General features: G+C 38.6%; 1 protein-coding gene across 2 annotated transcripts in view; it reads right to left on the bottom strand.

Annotated features, from left to right (window-relative positions):
- Window positions 1-3,015: 3,015 nt before the first annotated feature.
- Window positions 3,016-18,515, bottom strand: part of PHF14 (PHD finger protein 14) — a 187,432-nt gene continuing 171,932 nt past the window's right edge. The window contains exons 18-19 of one of the 2 annotated variants that reach the window (XR_008550729.1): window positions 5,603-7,008; window positions 3,016-3,333 (exon numbers count right to left, since the gene is read on the bottom strand). Coding sequence is in view for 1 of the 2 variants with exons in the window: in XM_037508280.2 (XP_037364177.1) it covers window positions 6,985-7,008 (24 nt within the window). In the remaining variant the exon portion in view is untranslated. Of the gene's footprint in view, window positions 7,009-18,515 lie in introns of both variants that reach the window. The other variant, XM_037508280.2, reaches the window with a different exon arrangement.

Below are 18,515 nucleotides of genomic sequence, written 5' to 3'. Positions count from 1 at the left end.
CCAGAAGATTTGGGATCAGCAACAAATCAGATGCTCAGGGGAAAGGTGGAAAGAGGAGCAGCGTGTCCAGAGTACCTGCTGCCATTCTCCAGGTCTCAATGCAGCCAGCTGTTCTCCCCCTACGCCCACCCCTACCCAAGCTCTCATTGTATTCAATAAGGCACAGAGAACTTCAGTACTCATGGTTGCAAAGGTCAAAAATTTTATAATGATGAATGATTTCTTTAAGTCTTATCTAAACCAGGAACTACTCAGATAGGTCAAACACAGCCCATTAATATACCTGCTAAAATAAGAATATTTGAAGCCACGGTTAATACAAGGTTTTAAAAGTAAGGCAGGAAAAAAGCAAAAGACATCAGAAGACCAAATCTCTGACTCTCATTCTATGTGCACTCAAAGCAAGGGAAATCTTCTGTGCGAATTCTGTCCAGCACGTTCATCTCCAGGGATCTTTCCACATAGAAAGATCTACAATTTCATTAGAATGCTCAGTTCCTAACCTTTTCTAACACGGATGTCTTAACATACTCTCAGCATGTATTGCTGTTAGTGAGTACGGTGGAAACACAGGTATGTATACCAACACATCCTCGATAACTAATTTAAATAGCATAGGATAACGTTTGGAACTAGGCATCCGGAATCACAGAAACCCCGTTCACATTATGCCTCCTCCACATTTACTATATAACCAAGGCCAGGATTCATTTTGGAAAGCCAAGAAATTGAGCTTATTCTGAAAAATGTTATTAAGCATGTTTTTTTCCAAAGGGGCTGCTTCATTGCTTCCCCTTTTCCCTCTTTATCTTCCCTCTCTTTGACTTACTTTTTCAGAAGCCCCTCCCACTTATTTTACAGGAAGAGCAGGGCTTGATCATAACAAACTGGTTGCAACAGAAATAGGCCTTTTTTGAAAGTGATTTTAGCATGCAAGCACAGCATCAAGGACACTTATCCCATGATATATGGTCCATCCAAATCTCCTCCCCTCCCCACAATACAGGTTAACCCCTACCCCGACCCCAGGAGAAAAACATGAGCCCCATGAAGAGAGATAAACAGCTCACACGCATACGTACCATGAACTTTGTACTTCTCTATTTGACCTGCTCCAACTTCTCCCAGCCTTCTACTTACCTGTTAAAACCCAGAGTCCTGAGCCTCCCTGGTGGTGCAAGAGGTTGAGTCTCAGCACTATGAAGCTATTATGCAGCCACTGCAGCACAAGTTTGATACCCCGACAGGGAGCTAACTCACATGGTGCAGCAGACCTCTCCTGTCTCGCCCGCTGCTCCCCTCAGCAGTGTATTTCAGTCAGTCTGCCTGTTCTGCTCCTCACTCTGTCTCTGGTGAATCCTCTCACTGCTCTGCCTACACCCCAGTTCTAGTATGCATTAATAAATAAATTGTAAAAAAAAAAAGAAAAAAAAAAAAAAAACAAAAAAAACAGCAAAAACCCCAGAGTCCCATAACCAGTGGGGAGGACGATTTTCCCCATGTTTTCCTTATTGGCTGGCATCTCAAAAAACTGCTTTCCCTACTTGCAAAAGCTGGTAACACAGTTTTTGGCTTCCCGTGTGCCTCAGAGATGGGCCTATGCGCTGTTCACCTAGTATGAGTGACATTGTGCGCAAAGAATCATTTGGACTTGGATCCTGCCTTTAGGGCATAAGACACTCAAAGGTAGCTCCTTGACTTCGAATGTAAGCAAAATAGGAAGGTGAGGATGCAGAGTTTATTTTAGACATCCGAGAAAAATGTGCAGGAGGCAGAGAAAGAGGCGAGAATGAAGGCCAAGAGCTACAGATTTCTAATTGGCAAAAACATCATTATCCCTTTGTTTTTTCAGTTTTAAGAGCTCAGATATGTAGATTAACAATGACCTCAAAAATAGTGTTTTGTAAGGATAAGGGTTTGAAGATGCTTTGAGGGCAGCTACAGTTCTATGCTTTGTTGACAAAGATAATATGTAGCAGACACAAATGTGGCTGCCAGGCTGCCTATCATCTGGTGTGATAGGGCAATTCCACTCAAGCTCATCCTCACTTTACTTTGATTATCTCACTCTTTCTATATGCATTTATTTTTTGTGTGTTTGGTAAATAAAAGAAAAAAATCTTCCAGGTATCTGTCTCTTCTTGAAGAAAAGAGAGGCCCTATAGTCTTCTGTCAACTAAAATGGGGATAAATGCCAAATTGACACTGATTTATTCTAATTATATGATGTGCTTTCAAGAAGATGTGTTGACAAGTGTCCATCAACTGGTGACATGTTAATCTACAACAATGGAATGCTTTGCATCTAGAAAAAGAGAGGAGCACTTATGTAGGCCAATGAGATAGTCAGCCTTTCACATTCCATCCTTTCACATTGCTCTGCGAGAGAAGCAGGAGGCACAATTTTTTAAATAAAGTATATATATTCACACACATTATTTTCAAATGCTCTTTGTATATGTAGAGAAATACTGGAAAGATAGCCAAGAAATTATTAAAGTAGTTCATTATAGGGCAGAAAGGAGGGGGGCATGCAGTGGTGTCTATAAGAATGAGATGAGAGTGTCAATGTGTAACTTTTTATGTTGTTAGATTATTAAATAATGTGAAATTATTTCCTATTTTTAAAATTTTAAATTTGAGGGCCTCCCTGGTGGCGCAAGGGGCTAAAAGCGCCGCACTATGAAGCAATCCGCAGCCTCTGCAGCTCGAGTTCGATCCCCGCCCACCAGGGAGCAACCCACATGGCACAGCAGAACTCTCCTGACTCGCCTGCTGCTCCCCTCAGCAGTGTATTTCAGTCAGTCTGCCTGTTCTGTTCCCCAGTCTGTCTCTGGTGAATCTTCTCAACCCCCACATCTCTGGCCTGTATTCCAGCTCTTGTATGCACAAATAAATAAATCTAAAAAAAAAAAAAAAAAAATTGAAATTTGAAAAAAAATTGGGATATGTATTTGTTAAGGTAATACCAACTGCCACTGCAAATAAATCACAAAACTCAAAAGCTTAATATAACATATTTTATTTCTCACTAACACAAAGTCCAAAAATGTACACAAAGTTCAGAGACCTAGGTTCCTTTCAAAATAGAACTCCTTCCTCTTGTGTATCTCAGAGTCTTCTTCATCCAGTTGATGGAGTAGAGGATAGGGGGACAAGGAGAAGGCATGGACTTAAGTGGAACAATCACTTCTACCCATACTGCTTTGACCAGAATTCAGCCAGATAGCTCCATTGAACTGCAAAGGAAGCTGGGACATAAGTCTAGCTGTACGCCTGGAGGAAGAGATGAGTTTGGTGAACAGGTAGTGTTTCTGTCACCAGCAGAAAGATCTGGCAAAAGAAAACTTGCAATGAATTTTACTTATTTGTTAAATATGTAAAAGTAAAGTTATTATTTGAGCACTATTTTGAAATTGTGGAATTAAATAATTGTTCTTCAAAACAGATTTATTGATGTTGCTGAGATCTGCATATTCACTAATCTTATTCATTCATCAAATGCTTAGTCTTAGGTTGAAGGCTGTTATGAATGGAAAGACTTGTTATTAGGGCAAATCTTAAGTGTCCACAGAACTGTAGTAGGGCTGTTCAGGACCCTCTATTTTGTTTTCTTCAAGTAAGATTAGAGGCTACTTTTCCACGTTTGAATCCCAGCAAGTAGAAAAGAATATCATGTTCTTCAAAATGCTCCAAAGAGGGGTGTTGCTAATGCCAATGGAGTGTCCAAGATGGAGGTCATATTTACTTACCCATGAAAGGAGGTTCAGAACAAGCAAAGAAGATTCCTAAGTATCTCCAATGGAAAATCAAGCATTTATTATAGACACCTGTCCAGGGGTGTCTGATTCTAGTGTTTCATGGCCTTTGAGCTATTTTACAATTGATGGGAAAGCAAGTCATACATGTCTATGGACAGGCAAATGAATTTGTCTGTTAAAGGGCTAGACTGCTTCTTTGTAGAAAAGTTACTGTGGATCCATTTGAAAAAATGTATTTCAATATTCCTGATCGGTAAGTGCTATCTGTTCTCTGGATTTTCCTTTAAACTGGTTGTAACATCTTTCTAGTTCCTTCATTAACAATGAATTAAATAAGACCTTTAACACATGCTCATTTTTTATACGCACAAGTCATCACTTTATCTTCATTTGAAATGTAACCTTTAATACCAGTAATTGTTAAGAAAGAGGCTCTCTGCTGCTGGCTCTGATCCAGTTTTGTCATCATTGCTAGAAAAGCTATGATGTAAAGCACAGTTTACTATCTCCCACTTCCACCCCCACCCCAACTGTTAGGAAGTTATGCAGGCATAATATCATCAGAAAGCCTGCTCAGTTGACATTTCAAGCTCCTACAGAAATGCTGTGAATCTTCTGAGAAGGCCTTATTTGCAAGATTTGTTAAACAAAGAAGTCGGATAAGCATCTTGGATTAAAACCTTCAAAGCAGCAGGCATTTGCTTACTTTTCCTGATTAACCTGGGAACACTTAGCTTTCCTTATCATAATGTTTTTAGAAACCATCAGTTTTCACAATGAAAAACACCTTTGTAAACACCCTTCTATTTCATTTCTTTCTAATTAGCAAAACTTTCTTTTGCATAAAAATTTCCATGTTTAAAGTTTATCTGCAAAGAATATTTAGTGTGAGGTATTAAAGAATTAGGCAGCTAATGGGAAATATATTTTTCCTACAGATAACATATCAAATCCCTTTAGTCTAGCCATTATTTTCTAATAGCCTCCAGGAATCTCAGAACCAAATTTGTGACTAGACTCTAATAATTCAGTAGTACCTACCTGTCTCCACCCTATCTTTCCCCATTATTGACCTTGGTTTCTAATTTATGTTTTAACTACTCCTAATTTGATTTATTTATATTTCTTTTCTTCTATCTTATCGTATATCTTTTACAAGCCATCTCAATTTCTTTAGGGGATAGACTGGATATAAAGAAAGAAACTGATATAGATAAATTATGAAACCCCCAGTATTTAATCTTGTAAGAAAAATTCCTGGGAGAACTGCAATTTTTTTTTTTTTTTTTTTTGGTCATTATTATTTCCCGGTATATTTCATTCAGAGATAGTAAACACTTGGGTTTTTACTTAAACTGTTCATTTGCTTTGAAACTATTGAATACACTTTAGGAATGGACAATCAAGTCAGCATAAGGTCCTGGGGTGACTCCTCTCCTTCAGTGATTTACATTATTTAAATGGTGTTGCATTTTTGGTTTCTATAAGTATTTCTTAGTTATATCATTATTTGATAGCAAAGTACTTTCAGACTGCTAGAATCACATCAGTCTTTCTATACACATCTCATGAGCTAAAAATGGTGTGATGCTCAAAGGTAAGATGCAACATAAAGAGGCTTACACTAGGGGACTAGAGTTGCTGCTAAATCATCCTGCAAGCTTGGTGCTTTCCTGATCTTTTGCAGATGTGAAATCTCCATAAAAGGAAACTAAATTGTTGCATTAAATGGGGAAAAAGAAATTAGGGAAGGCCCACTTGGGCCTTGATGGGGTCCCAGTCTTTTAACTCACAGATGTGTAGGTGTATTTATAAAATATGAGTAAAATAGTTCTCCTTACCTTTCGAGTCTTTCTGAGGATTCAATGTGCATTGTTCGGCTGGCGCAGTTTCCTCCATTAGCTGCGTCCTTCCTGCCTTGCAATAAGAATTAACTCGGTGCGTGTATGAACTGTAGGGGCTTTAAAGCCTCTTTCTTTCCTCGTGACAAGCTGCCACACTCAGCAACAGCAGCTCAAGACTTTGGATTTTACTTTGTCTTGGGGGATGTTCTAACCCTATTCTAGTATACGCTTCAATTTGCCTGAATTACCTATGAGGAGATTTTCACTTATGAATTTATTTGCCAATTTGTTGTAGACTGTCCATCTTTGGCAGAGATATGTCCAAGGATGGATATATCAGTATTTACCATCCCATAATCAATTCTACAATGTGAAAGTAAAAAAGAAAAAGAAAAAGAAAATGTGGTTTGTCAAATGATTTTAAACCAATCTTATGGTTATTTACTTTCTCAACATGGACGCCAATGCTTTAAATTTTGCTTTTGTTTGTCTTCTAAGGGTTTGTTGGGAATGGATGGCAGGATGCCTTTCTTTTATAAAGTGAGAAAGGAAAACCTACTGAAGACACCTTCACAGGAATATAGTTTGGGAAAATGAATATAAAGAAGTGAGAATCTGGAAATCAATTCCCTTAAAATTACCATCCTCAAGTACACCTGGTGCAGGTCTTAATGCATCTCTGAGGTGATGCATTCCCCAGCCTGAAGGCTATTGCTCTTTGCAAAGACTACTTTGTGGTATAAGCATTTGAAAATTAATTTTATAAGATTTTACAAAATGTTTAAAAAAATCAAAATGGGCTCCATAATGGAAAAAAAATGAGGTAACAGCTTCTTCCCTGTATTTCTCAGATGTACAATCACTCTTTCAGGGAGTTGAGGGTATTGAATACATTTCCCAGTTTGGGTATGTTGTGGGACTTGGATGTGAAACTTTTTTTTTTCAAAGTGCATGACATGAGAACAATTTTCAACTAAACATGCCTGAGAGCACTGACTGTATTAACTATTTCTATGTAACACATAACCACAAATTTAGCTTAAAACAACACACCAACATTATCTCACAGTTTTTGTGGCTCAGGAGTCTGGGCACATGTTGCTTGGTTGCCACCAAGGTGTCCAGGGATGCATCTCAACTCAGTTCCAGTGGGAAAGGATTCTGATAGCAGAATTCATTTCCTTGTAGGTATAGGACTGAGGACCTCATTTTCTCTGGGTTGTTGGCTGGAGGCATCCTCAGCTCCTTGCCACTCGGGTCTCCTTTCATGAAAGCCAGCAGGTGAGTAGAGAGTCTCTTCAAGAGATGTTACCATCTTATGCAACGTCATCACGTAAATTTAATTATTTCATCCCTTCATCTTTGTTGGAATCACTTGGTTAGAAGCAAGTCATAGGTCTCACCTGCACTCAAAGGGAGGGGATTACACAAAAACATGAATATCAAGAGTAGGAGTCACAGGGATGAGAAATGCAAAATTCTGAGCATAAATGACTTTGTTCACCACACAAACTAAGAGATTTGAACAAACACTAGACTGACTTCTATTGGCTCAAGACTGTGTTCCCTGGATGACAACTTCAACCATTTACAATGGTACCTGAAGAGGCTCAGTGCTGTCAAAATAATTTACCATTTCCTCCAGCTAAAACCTCATTATGTGTCTGATCTCCTTTGCTTAGAGCATTTACTTTAGAAAACTAACGATTATAAATTCTTTCTCTGTTCTTTTGGTATTGTTCAGCTACAACCCACAGACACCTTTCTTGATGACTTTGGCATCTCCCTCTAAAAGGTAGTTATCAAGAAAAACCAGGCCCCTGATTCCCAGCCTCTGTGGGAGGCAGGGCCAACTCTGGTTAGTTGGTGGGATCACCAGCAATGAACACAGATGGTGGGATTACATTAATCAAACTCTCTTCACATCCTTCAGTATCTTCCTTTTTCATACCCCGGCATTGAAAAGGTATCTTGCCTTTTGTTTCAGTGAAGCTGAGCTGAATTTATACAGGTATCTTTCCCTTACTGCAGTAGCCTGAATAAAATGTGGCATGCCACCTTTGATTAATACCAGACTATTTTCTTTGACAGGTGTAACCTTAAGAGTTTACCTTCCACAGTTAGCTCAAAGTTTTGAAATCATCTTGCTTTCCATTCTGACACTTCTATTCTAGCAGAGCTGAGCTTCAATGACCATTTGTGGATTATGTGTTTGTAAAGTGACTTGCATTATTTTCTTCATAACAGGCAGCTCCTAAAGAGTGGTATATGCTTTTAAATAAATTAATAAAAACTGAAGCATGAGGGGACTTCAATACTAAAAAGAACCACAGGCATAGAAGTATAAACTGGATGGTTACTGAAAGGAAATTAATTCTCTTGATAGTGATGTATGAGTAGGCACTTGAGGAGGGAAAAAAGGTAGTGTCAGCTTGCTGGAGGAGAGAAACTGAAGTGTAGCGAATAACACACCGTAACTCCCCACTCCAGCCCCTATTGGGAGTTCATCCTTTTCCCCTTCAGGAATCAGGAGAATTCAGAGCAGAGAAATATTCCAGTCACCCAGCTGAATGTTAAGGTAGAAGAACTGATAAAACACGAAGAGAGGCCAGAATTGGGAATCTATAGGAAGTATATTTGACAAGTACAGACACACAAAGTTCTGGGATATTAATTACAGCCTTTCAGCTATAGAAACCTCACAGAGGCAGTATTAGATTTAGAAGCTGTGACAGCACATTTATTCCCTGTGGCCTCCTCTGCTCAGGTACACAGTTACTATGGTTTCCTATAAGGAGTAGATCTTGTGGTTTCCTATAAGGAGTAGATCACTGTTTAATAGACATCTTTGCTCCATTCCTCTAACACCAGAGCCAGTTCCTCTGTATCCTCCCAAGCCAGTACATCCAATCCAGCTCATCAAAGGGAAGTGTGACTTGTGGATTATGACACACTAAACCAGGGGGGCGAAATACATTTAACAGATACCGAATGATAAAGAATAAGAGGGCTTGTAGGTGGTGGTGGTTTGTTTTTTTAAGGTAAGCTCACGGTTTCTTTTATCTTTTCTAATATGGACACCAATAGTTTAGATTTTCCTTTGGCATTTTGTCTGTTCAGTAAATTGCAGAAAATGTGACACCTTCATAAGCAAAACTTCATGTAACTTCCCTGTATGTGCAGAGAATATTTAAAGGACAATCTGTGTCTAACATTTCTGTTCTCAAAGTTTTGGAAATAATATATATTTTTTTAATTTTATCCTTCTAAATAGATAATTACTTCTGATTCTGTGAGCACATTTTAAATCAATAGTTATTTGTCTCGTTTGACATTATCTCTAACATTTCAAACAACATCATTTTTGAAAGTATGATTCTTAGAAAAGTAATGTTATAATGAAGTCATAATAGCACTAACATGAAATTAAGTTCTAGATAGTTCTCTCCTTCTCCTTTATGTATTTTGTCCTCCTACCCCTGAAATTCAGACCTTGTTTTTTGGTTTTATTTTTAAGTATACCCTTTTGTGCCTTTTATTTATTTTTTTTTAAAGATTTATTCATTTTTATACGAGAGCTGGGGTACAGGCCAGAGGCACGGGAAGGTGAGAGGATTCACCAGAGACAGAGCAGGGAGCAGAACAGGCAGATGACAGAAATACACTGCTGAGGGGAGCAGTGGGTGAGACAGGAGAGGTCTGCCGCACCATATGGGATTCTTGCTGGCCAGCTGGGATCGAACCCGCATGGCAGAGGTGGCAGACAGATTCACAGTGCCGAGCTCAACCCGCTGCGCCACCGGGGAGGCCCCAGACCTTGTTTTTAATAAAACTATTTCTTCTCAATGGACAGCTTCATTTAAGTTTTTAATCCATTAGCAACTTGGTTCTAGATTCTTCACTTTAATATTATTCTGGCCCATTAAATTCGAGGTCTTGCTCTGAGTGTTGGTCACCCAGTTGCAGATTCTGGCCTAGTGCCTTAAACTCCACTTCCTTCTCATTCAGGGCCTCTTCAACAGGCATATTCTTCATGCTTTGAGTTTCCATCTCCATGTGTCACTTCACTGAGCCACACGGCTAACATTACTAGCTTTTACTTTCTTTTCTGAATAGATTGTAATACCTTTAAAGTTTATCTGGAAGTAAAATGTTTTAATAAAAATTTAAAGATATTCCATAAATTTAGAACTATTTTAGAAAAAGAAGTTACTCAATGTCCATCCAATACCAGAACACTACATTTACCATGTCCACTACCTATTTAATCTTCATGTAGTAGATAAGTCTTTGTTCCCTGTTTGAGGAGAAATGTCTCCTTCAAACAAAGAGGCTCTAGCTGTGACTACATTTGTGGCCTACCATTTCCTGTCCTCAGCTGATTTGATATGGGAAACATGTGACTGGGCCAATCAGATGATCTCATTTGAGACTTCAGAATTAGTAGGGTCTCTAGAGTTAGAGGATCAAGGGTCTATTACAGTTAATTTAAACTTTTAGGCTGATGAGAATTAGAAAGAGGGATCTTTTATAGAGAGAAAGAGAAGAGATCCAATTTTAGGTCAGAAAGATAATGCAGCCTGGGAGAAGAGAACATCATCCACTATGGGAGCGTAGCCCTTTCTACAGTGCAACAAAAGACAAGCAGGTGAATGGGCACTGGGTTTGACAGCAGAGAGATGCACATGTTCATCCCTGCTGTGGCCTCTGCTCTCAGGAGTGTCTGTGCCTTGGTGAGTCCAGGAACACACTTATTCTTCCCCCACCCAATCTGCTCAAGCTCTAGTCCACACCTACAGGGAGGCTACAGGAGGCCACAGTGAACTTGGTCTTTTTTTTATGCATAGAAGAACTGGGATGAAAGCCAGAGGCATAGGGGTGGGGTGTGGCAGGGGCATGCGTGGATTCATCAGAGACAGAGAGGGGAGCAGAATAGGCAGGTTTTGCTGAAACACACTGCTAAGAGGAGCAGCAGGCAAGACAGACAGGAGAGGTCTGCTACGCTATATGTGGGTTAGCACTCTGGCCGGGGAGCGAACTCAGGCCACAGTGGTGATAACACAGACTTAACTCCTAGACCACCAGGGAGACCCTGAACTTGGTTTCTTTAGTGGCTTGTTCTGGACCATGATAGGGCATATCTCACTCATAGGCTTTTGGGCACAGGCTTCTAGACTGCGGGCTTCCCAGAGACTGGGGTATAAACACCCCTCCTCCCATTAGCACACAACCTCTGGCCTGTGCTCAAAAATAAACTGCAAGCAATGGCACCTGTCTAGCTACAGTGAAGGGGAAAACACACCACAGCCAGGCATACCAAACACATAGACTTTTCGGTAGAGGACTTCAGGACATCAGGCTTCAGAAAGTTTGAAGACACTCCCACCCCGCCCTCCTCTGGCATCTCTGGAACAGCTTCCAGAGTTTGTGGTCAGAAGCTACAAGTAACCACTGGGAACTGAGCCTGTGAACAAAGGGTTTCTGGGTTGCTATGAGCCAGGGTGGGGGTGTCAGGATTGGTATCTTCCTCCCCCCACCCAGTGTGCTCTCTTGGGCTCCCCCTGAACCTCCCAACTTGCTATGACTGGAGAATACAGAATTCCAGGTGAGAATGGGCACAATGGTCAGACCAAACAACAACAATAACAACAAAACCCCCACAACACAAGACAAATTGAGAACTTGAGACCTAATGGGAACATGTCACCACAAGGAGGGAACAACTCTCTAGAATCCAACTACAAAGATATGGAAGACCTCGTCTTCCTAGCAGACAGAAAGTTCAAATGCCATGACAATGAAATTTAAAGAACTGGAAGTAATTGTAGAAAAACAAATGAATGACTTGAGCAATACAATTAATAAACAGAAATTAGAAATTCAAGATTTAGAAAAGAAAGTATGGCAGTTGCAAGATTGAAAAAGATCTAGGAGCTAAAAAATTCTGCCGAGAGCTATGGACCCAATTGAGCACCAAACTAGTGACCTTGAAGAGCATAGTACACAAAAGACCCAGGTGGAAAAAAAGAAATACAAAGAAAAAAATAATGAAGAATCACTCCTAGCCATATCCAACTCCACTGGAGATAAAGGCTCCCTACTGATCACAGGAAGGTTGAGTGGGTTGATATGTTGAGCCACTAGACCCATAAGGTCCACTAGAGCCTGGCTCCCTTGCCCCTAGAATATGGTCCTAAGACACATAATTCTTAGAAAGAGGGTACAGTATTCTTCCTAGAGGAAATAATGACTCACAAAAAAAATATAGATGCTGATACGTGTAGGATTCTCTTAGCAAAGCTTCTTGGGGTGAAACTCACCAACCTACAAGCTGACCCATGTACATAATGCCCTCTCTTTAAATTCAGTGGCAGTCAAAGTTTCCCAGATATTTGAAGAAAGCCTTCAGCATGAAAGGGAAGGAAGAAGGGAGAAAAAAATATTTGTGAACCCATAGGGAAAAAGAGACAATGCAAAATAATCTTGGCTACATGCCAGTTTGGAGCTATGGCTATTGGTGAGGAATTTTGAGTTATCCAGAACAGAGTACAAAAGAACAGAAATTAAAGCTTCCTTAGATGAAGAGGGGAGTTTGAAGATACCAGCTTTGTGAGAGAATGACCTCAAATGAAAAAAGATAGGAATCTAATAGGAGGATGCTGCTATCCAGGACCTAGAAGGTTATTTAATGATAAAAAAGAACATTTGATTACTGTAATGGAGAAATAACCGAGGACCTTGACCGTAGTTAAAGGTAATCAGGGAATCAAAAAATGACTTTGAAATCAACCTATTACAAAGTGAGCAAAAGATCTGAAAGGCACTCAGCAGAGATTATGACACATGAAAAGATGTCCAACACCATCAGCTATTAATTAGGGAACTGCAAAATAAAGCCACAATAAAATGCCATTTGAATAGCTAAAGACAAAGCAAAGCAAAAACAAAAACTACCAAGTGCTGGTAAGAATGTGGATATATGTAAAAACTAATCACCATCTATTGTTAGTGGAAATGTAAAACATTCCAGTAAAAATTTCTTAGCATCTTCCAAAGGTAAACATACACTTACCATACTACCTAGCAATCCCACCACTAGGCATTTACCCCAGAAAATAATGACCTCACAACGATCTGTACAAAAATGTGCTTATAGCAACTTTACTCACAATCATTAAAACCTAGAAAACTCAAATGCCTCTCAACTGTTAAGTGAATACATCCATACAATGGAACTCTACTCAGCAATAAAAGCAACAAACACCTAACACATGAAACAATATGGATGAACTATTTAAATGAAAGGAACTCCACTCAAAAAGCTACCTACAGTATCGTTTCATTTATAGGAGATTTTGAAAAGGCTAAAGTACAGGGAAAGAAAGATTAATGTTTGCCAGGAGTTGGGTTGGGTGATGACACTGCTTTCTACAAATGGGGATGAGGGAATTTTTGGGTGTGATGAGATTGTTCCTCATCTTAATTGTAGTAGTGGTTACACGACTGTATGACTTGTCAAGACACACAGAACTGCACACTCAAAGCATGAATTTTACTTACATAAATCATAACTTTCAAAAATGAAGGAAAAATGAAGATTCCAACTTGAGTGACAAAGCTAAAGTTAATATAAAAGCTTGGCTGGGCAGCTGACAAGCCCAAAAGGAAATTAGAGCAGATTCTGCCTCAGCATATAAGTGTAAGGGAGCAGAAATACAGAATTAATAAGGCCATAGCAGTGGGGTCTTTTTGTTGCTCACTGGTATTTCATTGTATGAATGTAGCAGGTTATCCATTTGCCAGCTGAGAGATATTTGGGTTGTTTCCAGGTTTTGACAATTATAATAAAATCTCTATACACATTCATGTGGCTACTGAAAGATCTGTGCAGAAAAGTCAGGGATTGATATTTCCAAAATGCAAATCTGATCATGTTACTCCCCTTATTGAAATTCTTTCCTGGTTCCTTATTACGTACAGAAGTGATTCTGCAGCTCTACTCAAGATTCTGATTTAACCGATCATTAGATGGTCCTCAAGTATCAGTTTTTTAAAAAACTTTTCGTGTGATTTTATTATTTTTTAGGACAAATCTTTATTTCTATTAAAAAAACAGCATTATTCACAAAAATATTTTATAGGCTCTATGAAAAATATAGTGGTTACCAGAGAGGGAAGAGGAAGTCAGGTGAAGGGCAAGGATGATCACCTGCATTCGGTGGGGGGTGAGGTGAGGTTTATACACACATCGATGTAAAATATACCCCCAAATTTATAGAGTATTAAATAAAATTTCAAAAGAGCATTATTGAGATAAAATTTATATACCATTCAATTCATTATTAAAGTGTACATTTAATGGGCTTTGGTATATTCCATTGCTTTTTTAAACTGTGATAAATATAGATATATAACATTTATCATATTAAACATGAAATTCAGTAGTATTAATTATATTCACAATCTTTCACAACCATTACCACTTCCTCACTCCTTTCTGATTTTAATAAATATCCAATTCTGCATCACTAAGGCTGAGTGCCATAACAAATTCCCAAAGCCTTTCACAAGAAAGCCTCACCCTACTTTCCAGATGCAACTCTTATCACTTCCTGCCCTGCAAGCTCTTGGATCCAGACACAGTGAATCATCTTTAACCTTTTACAACTGTTTACCTTTGCATATTGTTACTTCATCACTTCAAAATACTACCCCCATCACTTCTGATAAAACCCCACGCCTAGACTCAACTATTATTTTTAATGCAATATTTTTTTTCTAAAGTCTGAACGTATTTGATTGTTCCTTCTGTGAGCTACAGCAAGCACCCTTTATAAACTTTTATTGGAGTGCTTGATCCTGAAAATTTCTTGTTTTTGTTCCTCCCACTAGAAAGGATTCACTCTCCCTTTCTTTTCCCATGGGGAACACTCAATGGAAAACTTGCAGTGTGAAAATACGAAAACCATGAGGCCTGGAGAATTGCCAAGAAAAGTCAACTGATTCACATCAGACATTGACGTGTGAGAAGCAAACTTTTGCTGGTTTAGAGAATTCAGAGACCGTTTGTTTTCGCAACATAGACTAGCCTAGCCTGACTGATGCATTTGTGAAGGATTTGTTAACCATTTTCATCAGTTGTTCTTCTGAAATATCACTAAAGGGGGAATGTGGAACTCTGTGTGAAAGAGATTCTAGTTTTGAAAAGAGCTTGATTTTAGAGGAGCCTAGGAAAGATGCAGATGTCAAGGAAAGACTTTGAGCAGAAGTTCTCCCGGGGAAGCGAGACCGGGGCTAAAATAAGGGGAATAAGAAATAACATATTGAGCATATCTAGGGGCACAGAAAACAAACAGCCTACTAAAACCTTTGTAATAAGACTTTTCATGACTTCTAGAATTAAATATAATCAAATGTAACATTTCAAATTGCAAACTAATATCTTCCCAAAATGATAGTCTGGAAAAAAAAAAACAAAAACCTGCACAGATGTTCCATTTGTTAATTTGATTTTACTAACTAGATACATTTTTGAAGGCACTGCCGAATGAACAGGTTTTGTCCATTGTTAGTATAATCAGGAAGTTATCTTGGCTCAACAGTGCTCTGAAGGATGAAATGTGTTCTCCTTTATAATCTGCAGTTCTGATTACGTCTATTTTTCTGCCTGAGGTGCAAAAAATGCAAATAAGAACTGAAGTTCTGTGTTCTGATTTTTTACATCATCACCACTAAAAAATCCAAAATATCTTCTTTTGACTCTCACTAAAAATGTGGTCTAAGTCGCACAATGCAGAATATTCTGTTGCCCCATCTTCCATTACATACCAACCAATTAGTGTCTCACATTAAAAAACAAAACAAAATGCACCTATCTATCCTAGAAAAACATGTATAAATCAAACATACCTAACCAAAAATGAATTATTGAAAGGACAAAAATATATGTTAAAAATTCTCATATCGTCTGGGATCTGTTCTAAGATAATTTGTTGAGAGAGGAAAAATATATAACCAAGCATGGTAAAAATCTTAATAATTGTTGAATCTCATTAATGAGCACATTATACTCTTCTCTCCACTTGCATATATATCTGAAATTGTCGGCAATAAATGGCAGAGGGATAATATGCTTACAGATAAAATACCTTCAAACATATGCACACATTTAAGGACAAAGCTTAAAGAATTAGTTTCCTTAATCACAGAATTTAATTATGTAAATCAAAAATTAATAATGATGTTTTGCAGGTAACAGTCTTAATTTTTTCTTCAGAACTCTCTCACATGTTATTTCATCATGGAGCACAAAATGACAGATTTCTGGGATGGTTATTACATCTTTCTTATTATTACATAATGTTTAATAAGCCTTTCTCATTGTCTTGAAATCTGATTAGCCACAGAGTTCATTTATCTTTAAAAGCAATAATAATCTTGCGTCACCTTTAAGATTAGACTCAACATTAAAAATGATAATGGTTGGAACTGACATGCATCATGGAGATCCACATTTCCTGATCCTTAATTATCAACAAGGAAGGTCATCACATTAAGGTTTACATATACAAGAGATTTGATTATTATTTTCTGGAATACTTGTCTACTGTTTGTGGCTTTAAACATGTAAATAGTGTTTTCTTTACCCCACTAACAGTATCAATACAGATAATGCATATCTTATTTTCCAGAGTGAGATATTTAACATGCTGTAGGTGCAAATGAAAGACATAAACTAAGTGACAAAAGTGAACCTTTCAAACGTTAATGTGATGTTGGCTGTGTTATTATGAGCCTAATGACTTCAAGTGCACACAAGAACACATAGGTGTCATGCTGGGAAACCAATGATCTAGTTCTCATCTTGACTGCAGGCAGAGAATATCTCATTAAAGCTATAAATTTCATGAGTCTGTTCCCAAATTTAAAAGCCTTAAGGAAAATGGCTTTCATGGTTCAACAGTTTTAAAGGGTAGTTCTACTTGTCTTTATAACCAGGAAATTAATAGTTTTTCTAAAACAAATCAGGATTATGCCATTGTTGCATGTTTTCATGCTGTTGCCGTTAGCGCTTAACTTCCTTTCTAGATAACAAAACCATGAACTCCACATTGAATTCACCATGGGGAGACATTTATTACTTCCTATGATTGGATGGGGATGAAATTTGCTCACTCATGGTTACATAAAATTGTTTCTTGAGGTAATGTGAAATGGAATTTCTAATCAACCTTCACTATTTAGAGTGAGTCTTATTTAGTTTCCTATCACTAAATGCAAGTTGTACTAGTCCTGTATGGTATTAGTATCCAACCAATAAAAATGTGTGCAAGTTTTGGGTACCCAAGGCATTGGGGAAATATCAAAGCAATTAATTGAAATTATTTCTTCTTTCTCAAAGGAATTTGGAATAAATTTTTACATAGTCACAAGAGACACATTTGTAGTAAATATTCTCCTTTTATCTTCTTTTGAATACATTCAATTTAAAGACCAACAGTTTTGTTGCATCTGGAAAAAAACAAGACAACCACTACAGTGGACACAATGGTATACAATACTTCCAAATTCCCTGACAGTCAAGGATTAAACACTAATTTTATGAATCACACCACAGAGCATAGTGTGACAAGTGATTTCTTAAAGAATAACCATCAAGAAGTATTTTTACTAAAAAAAGCTACACAGGGGCCTTCCTGGTGGCGCAGCGGGTTGAGCGCAGCGCTGTGAAGCTGTCTGCAGCCTTTGTAGCACGGGTTCGATTCCCGGCCAGCTGGGGAGAAACCCACATAGCGTGACAGACCTCTCCTGCCTCACCCACTGCTCCCCGCAGCAGTGTCTTTGGTCTGTCTGCCTGTTCTGCTCCCCTCTCTCTCTGGTGAATTCTCTCACCTTCCCGACCCTCTGCCCTGTACCCCTGTTCTTGTATGAATAAATAAATCTTTAAAAAAAAAGCTACATGGGATCTGAGCCTCCCTTGTGGCACAAGGGGTTAGGACATAGCACTATGAAGCTGTTAGCAGCCACAGCAGCATGAGTTCCATCCCCAGCCAGGGAGCTAAGCCACATGGCGCAGCAGACTTCTCCTGTCTTGCCCGCTGCTCCCCTCAGCAGCGTATTTCAGTCATTCTGCCTGTTCTGTTCTCCACTCTGTCTCTGGTGAATCCTCTCACAGACCCCCCTGCACCTCTGGTTTACACCCCAGCTCTTGTATGCATAAATAAATACATCTTTAATAAAAAACCCACATTATTTCAACATATTACAATATTGATACACTTTTTTTATACCAAGTCTCCAAAATCTGTTATTTTTTTACACGCAGAGCATATCTTGAATCAGATTAGTCATATTTCAGGTGCTTAACAGCCACATATGGCAAGTTATTGCCATAATAGACAAGTTACATACATTTTGTGAGTATTCAGTGGTAATTCACTGTGGTTTTAATTTGCATTTTCCTGATAGATATGATGGTGAGTATATTTTCATGTTTATTGGCCAGTTGTATATCTTCTTTTGTATAATGTCCATTCCAATGTCCAGCAACAGGTAAAGGATACACAAATTGTAACAATCATAAAATTAAAAAGTACTCAGCAATAAAAAAAAACCCTACTGATTTGTGCAATAACCTGGAAGAAGCTCAAAGTATTGTGCTGAATGAACAAATTTCACACAAAAGAATAGTTATGATTTGGGCCTCCCCTGGTGGCGCAGCAGTTGAGCGCTGGGCTGCGAGGCTGCCCGCAGCCTCTGCAGTGCCGGTTCATTCCCCAGCCGCCAGCGAGGGTCCCCCCAACCAAAAAAAAAAAAAGAATAGTTATGATTTAATTTATATGAAATTTTAGAACAGGCAAACTAATCAAGAAGGCAAGCAGATCAGTGGATATAGGAATGTATAAGCGAT

Source organism: Talpa occidentalis, unplaced genomic scaffold (genome assembly GCF_014898055.3).
Source record: "Talpa occidentalis isolate TD23 unplaced genomic scaffold, MPIMG_talOcc4v2.1, whole genome shotgun sequence".
In the NCBI taxonomy this organism is placed as follows: Eukaryota; Metazoa; Chordata; class Mammalia; order Eulipotyphla; family Talpidae; genus Talpa; species Talpa occidentalis.
Note: the sequence above shows the minus strand (reverse complement) of the source record. Positions and strands in the feature narration are given on the sequence as shown.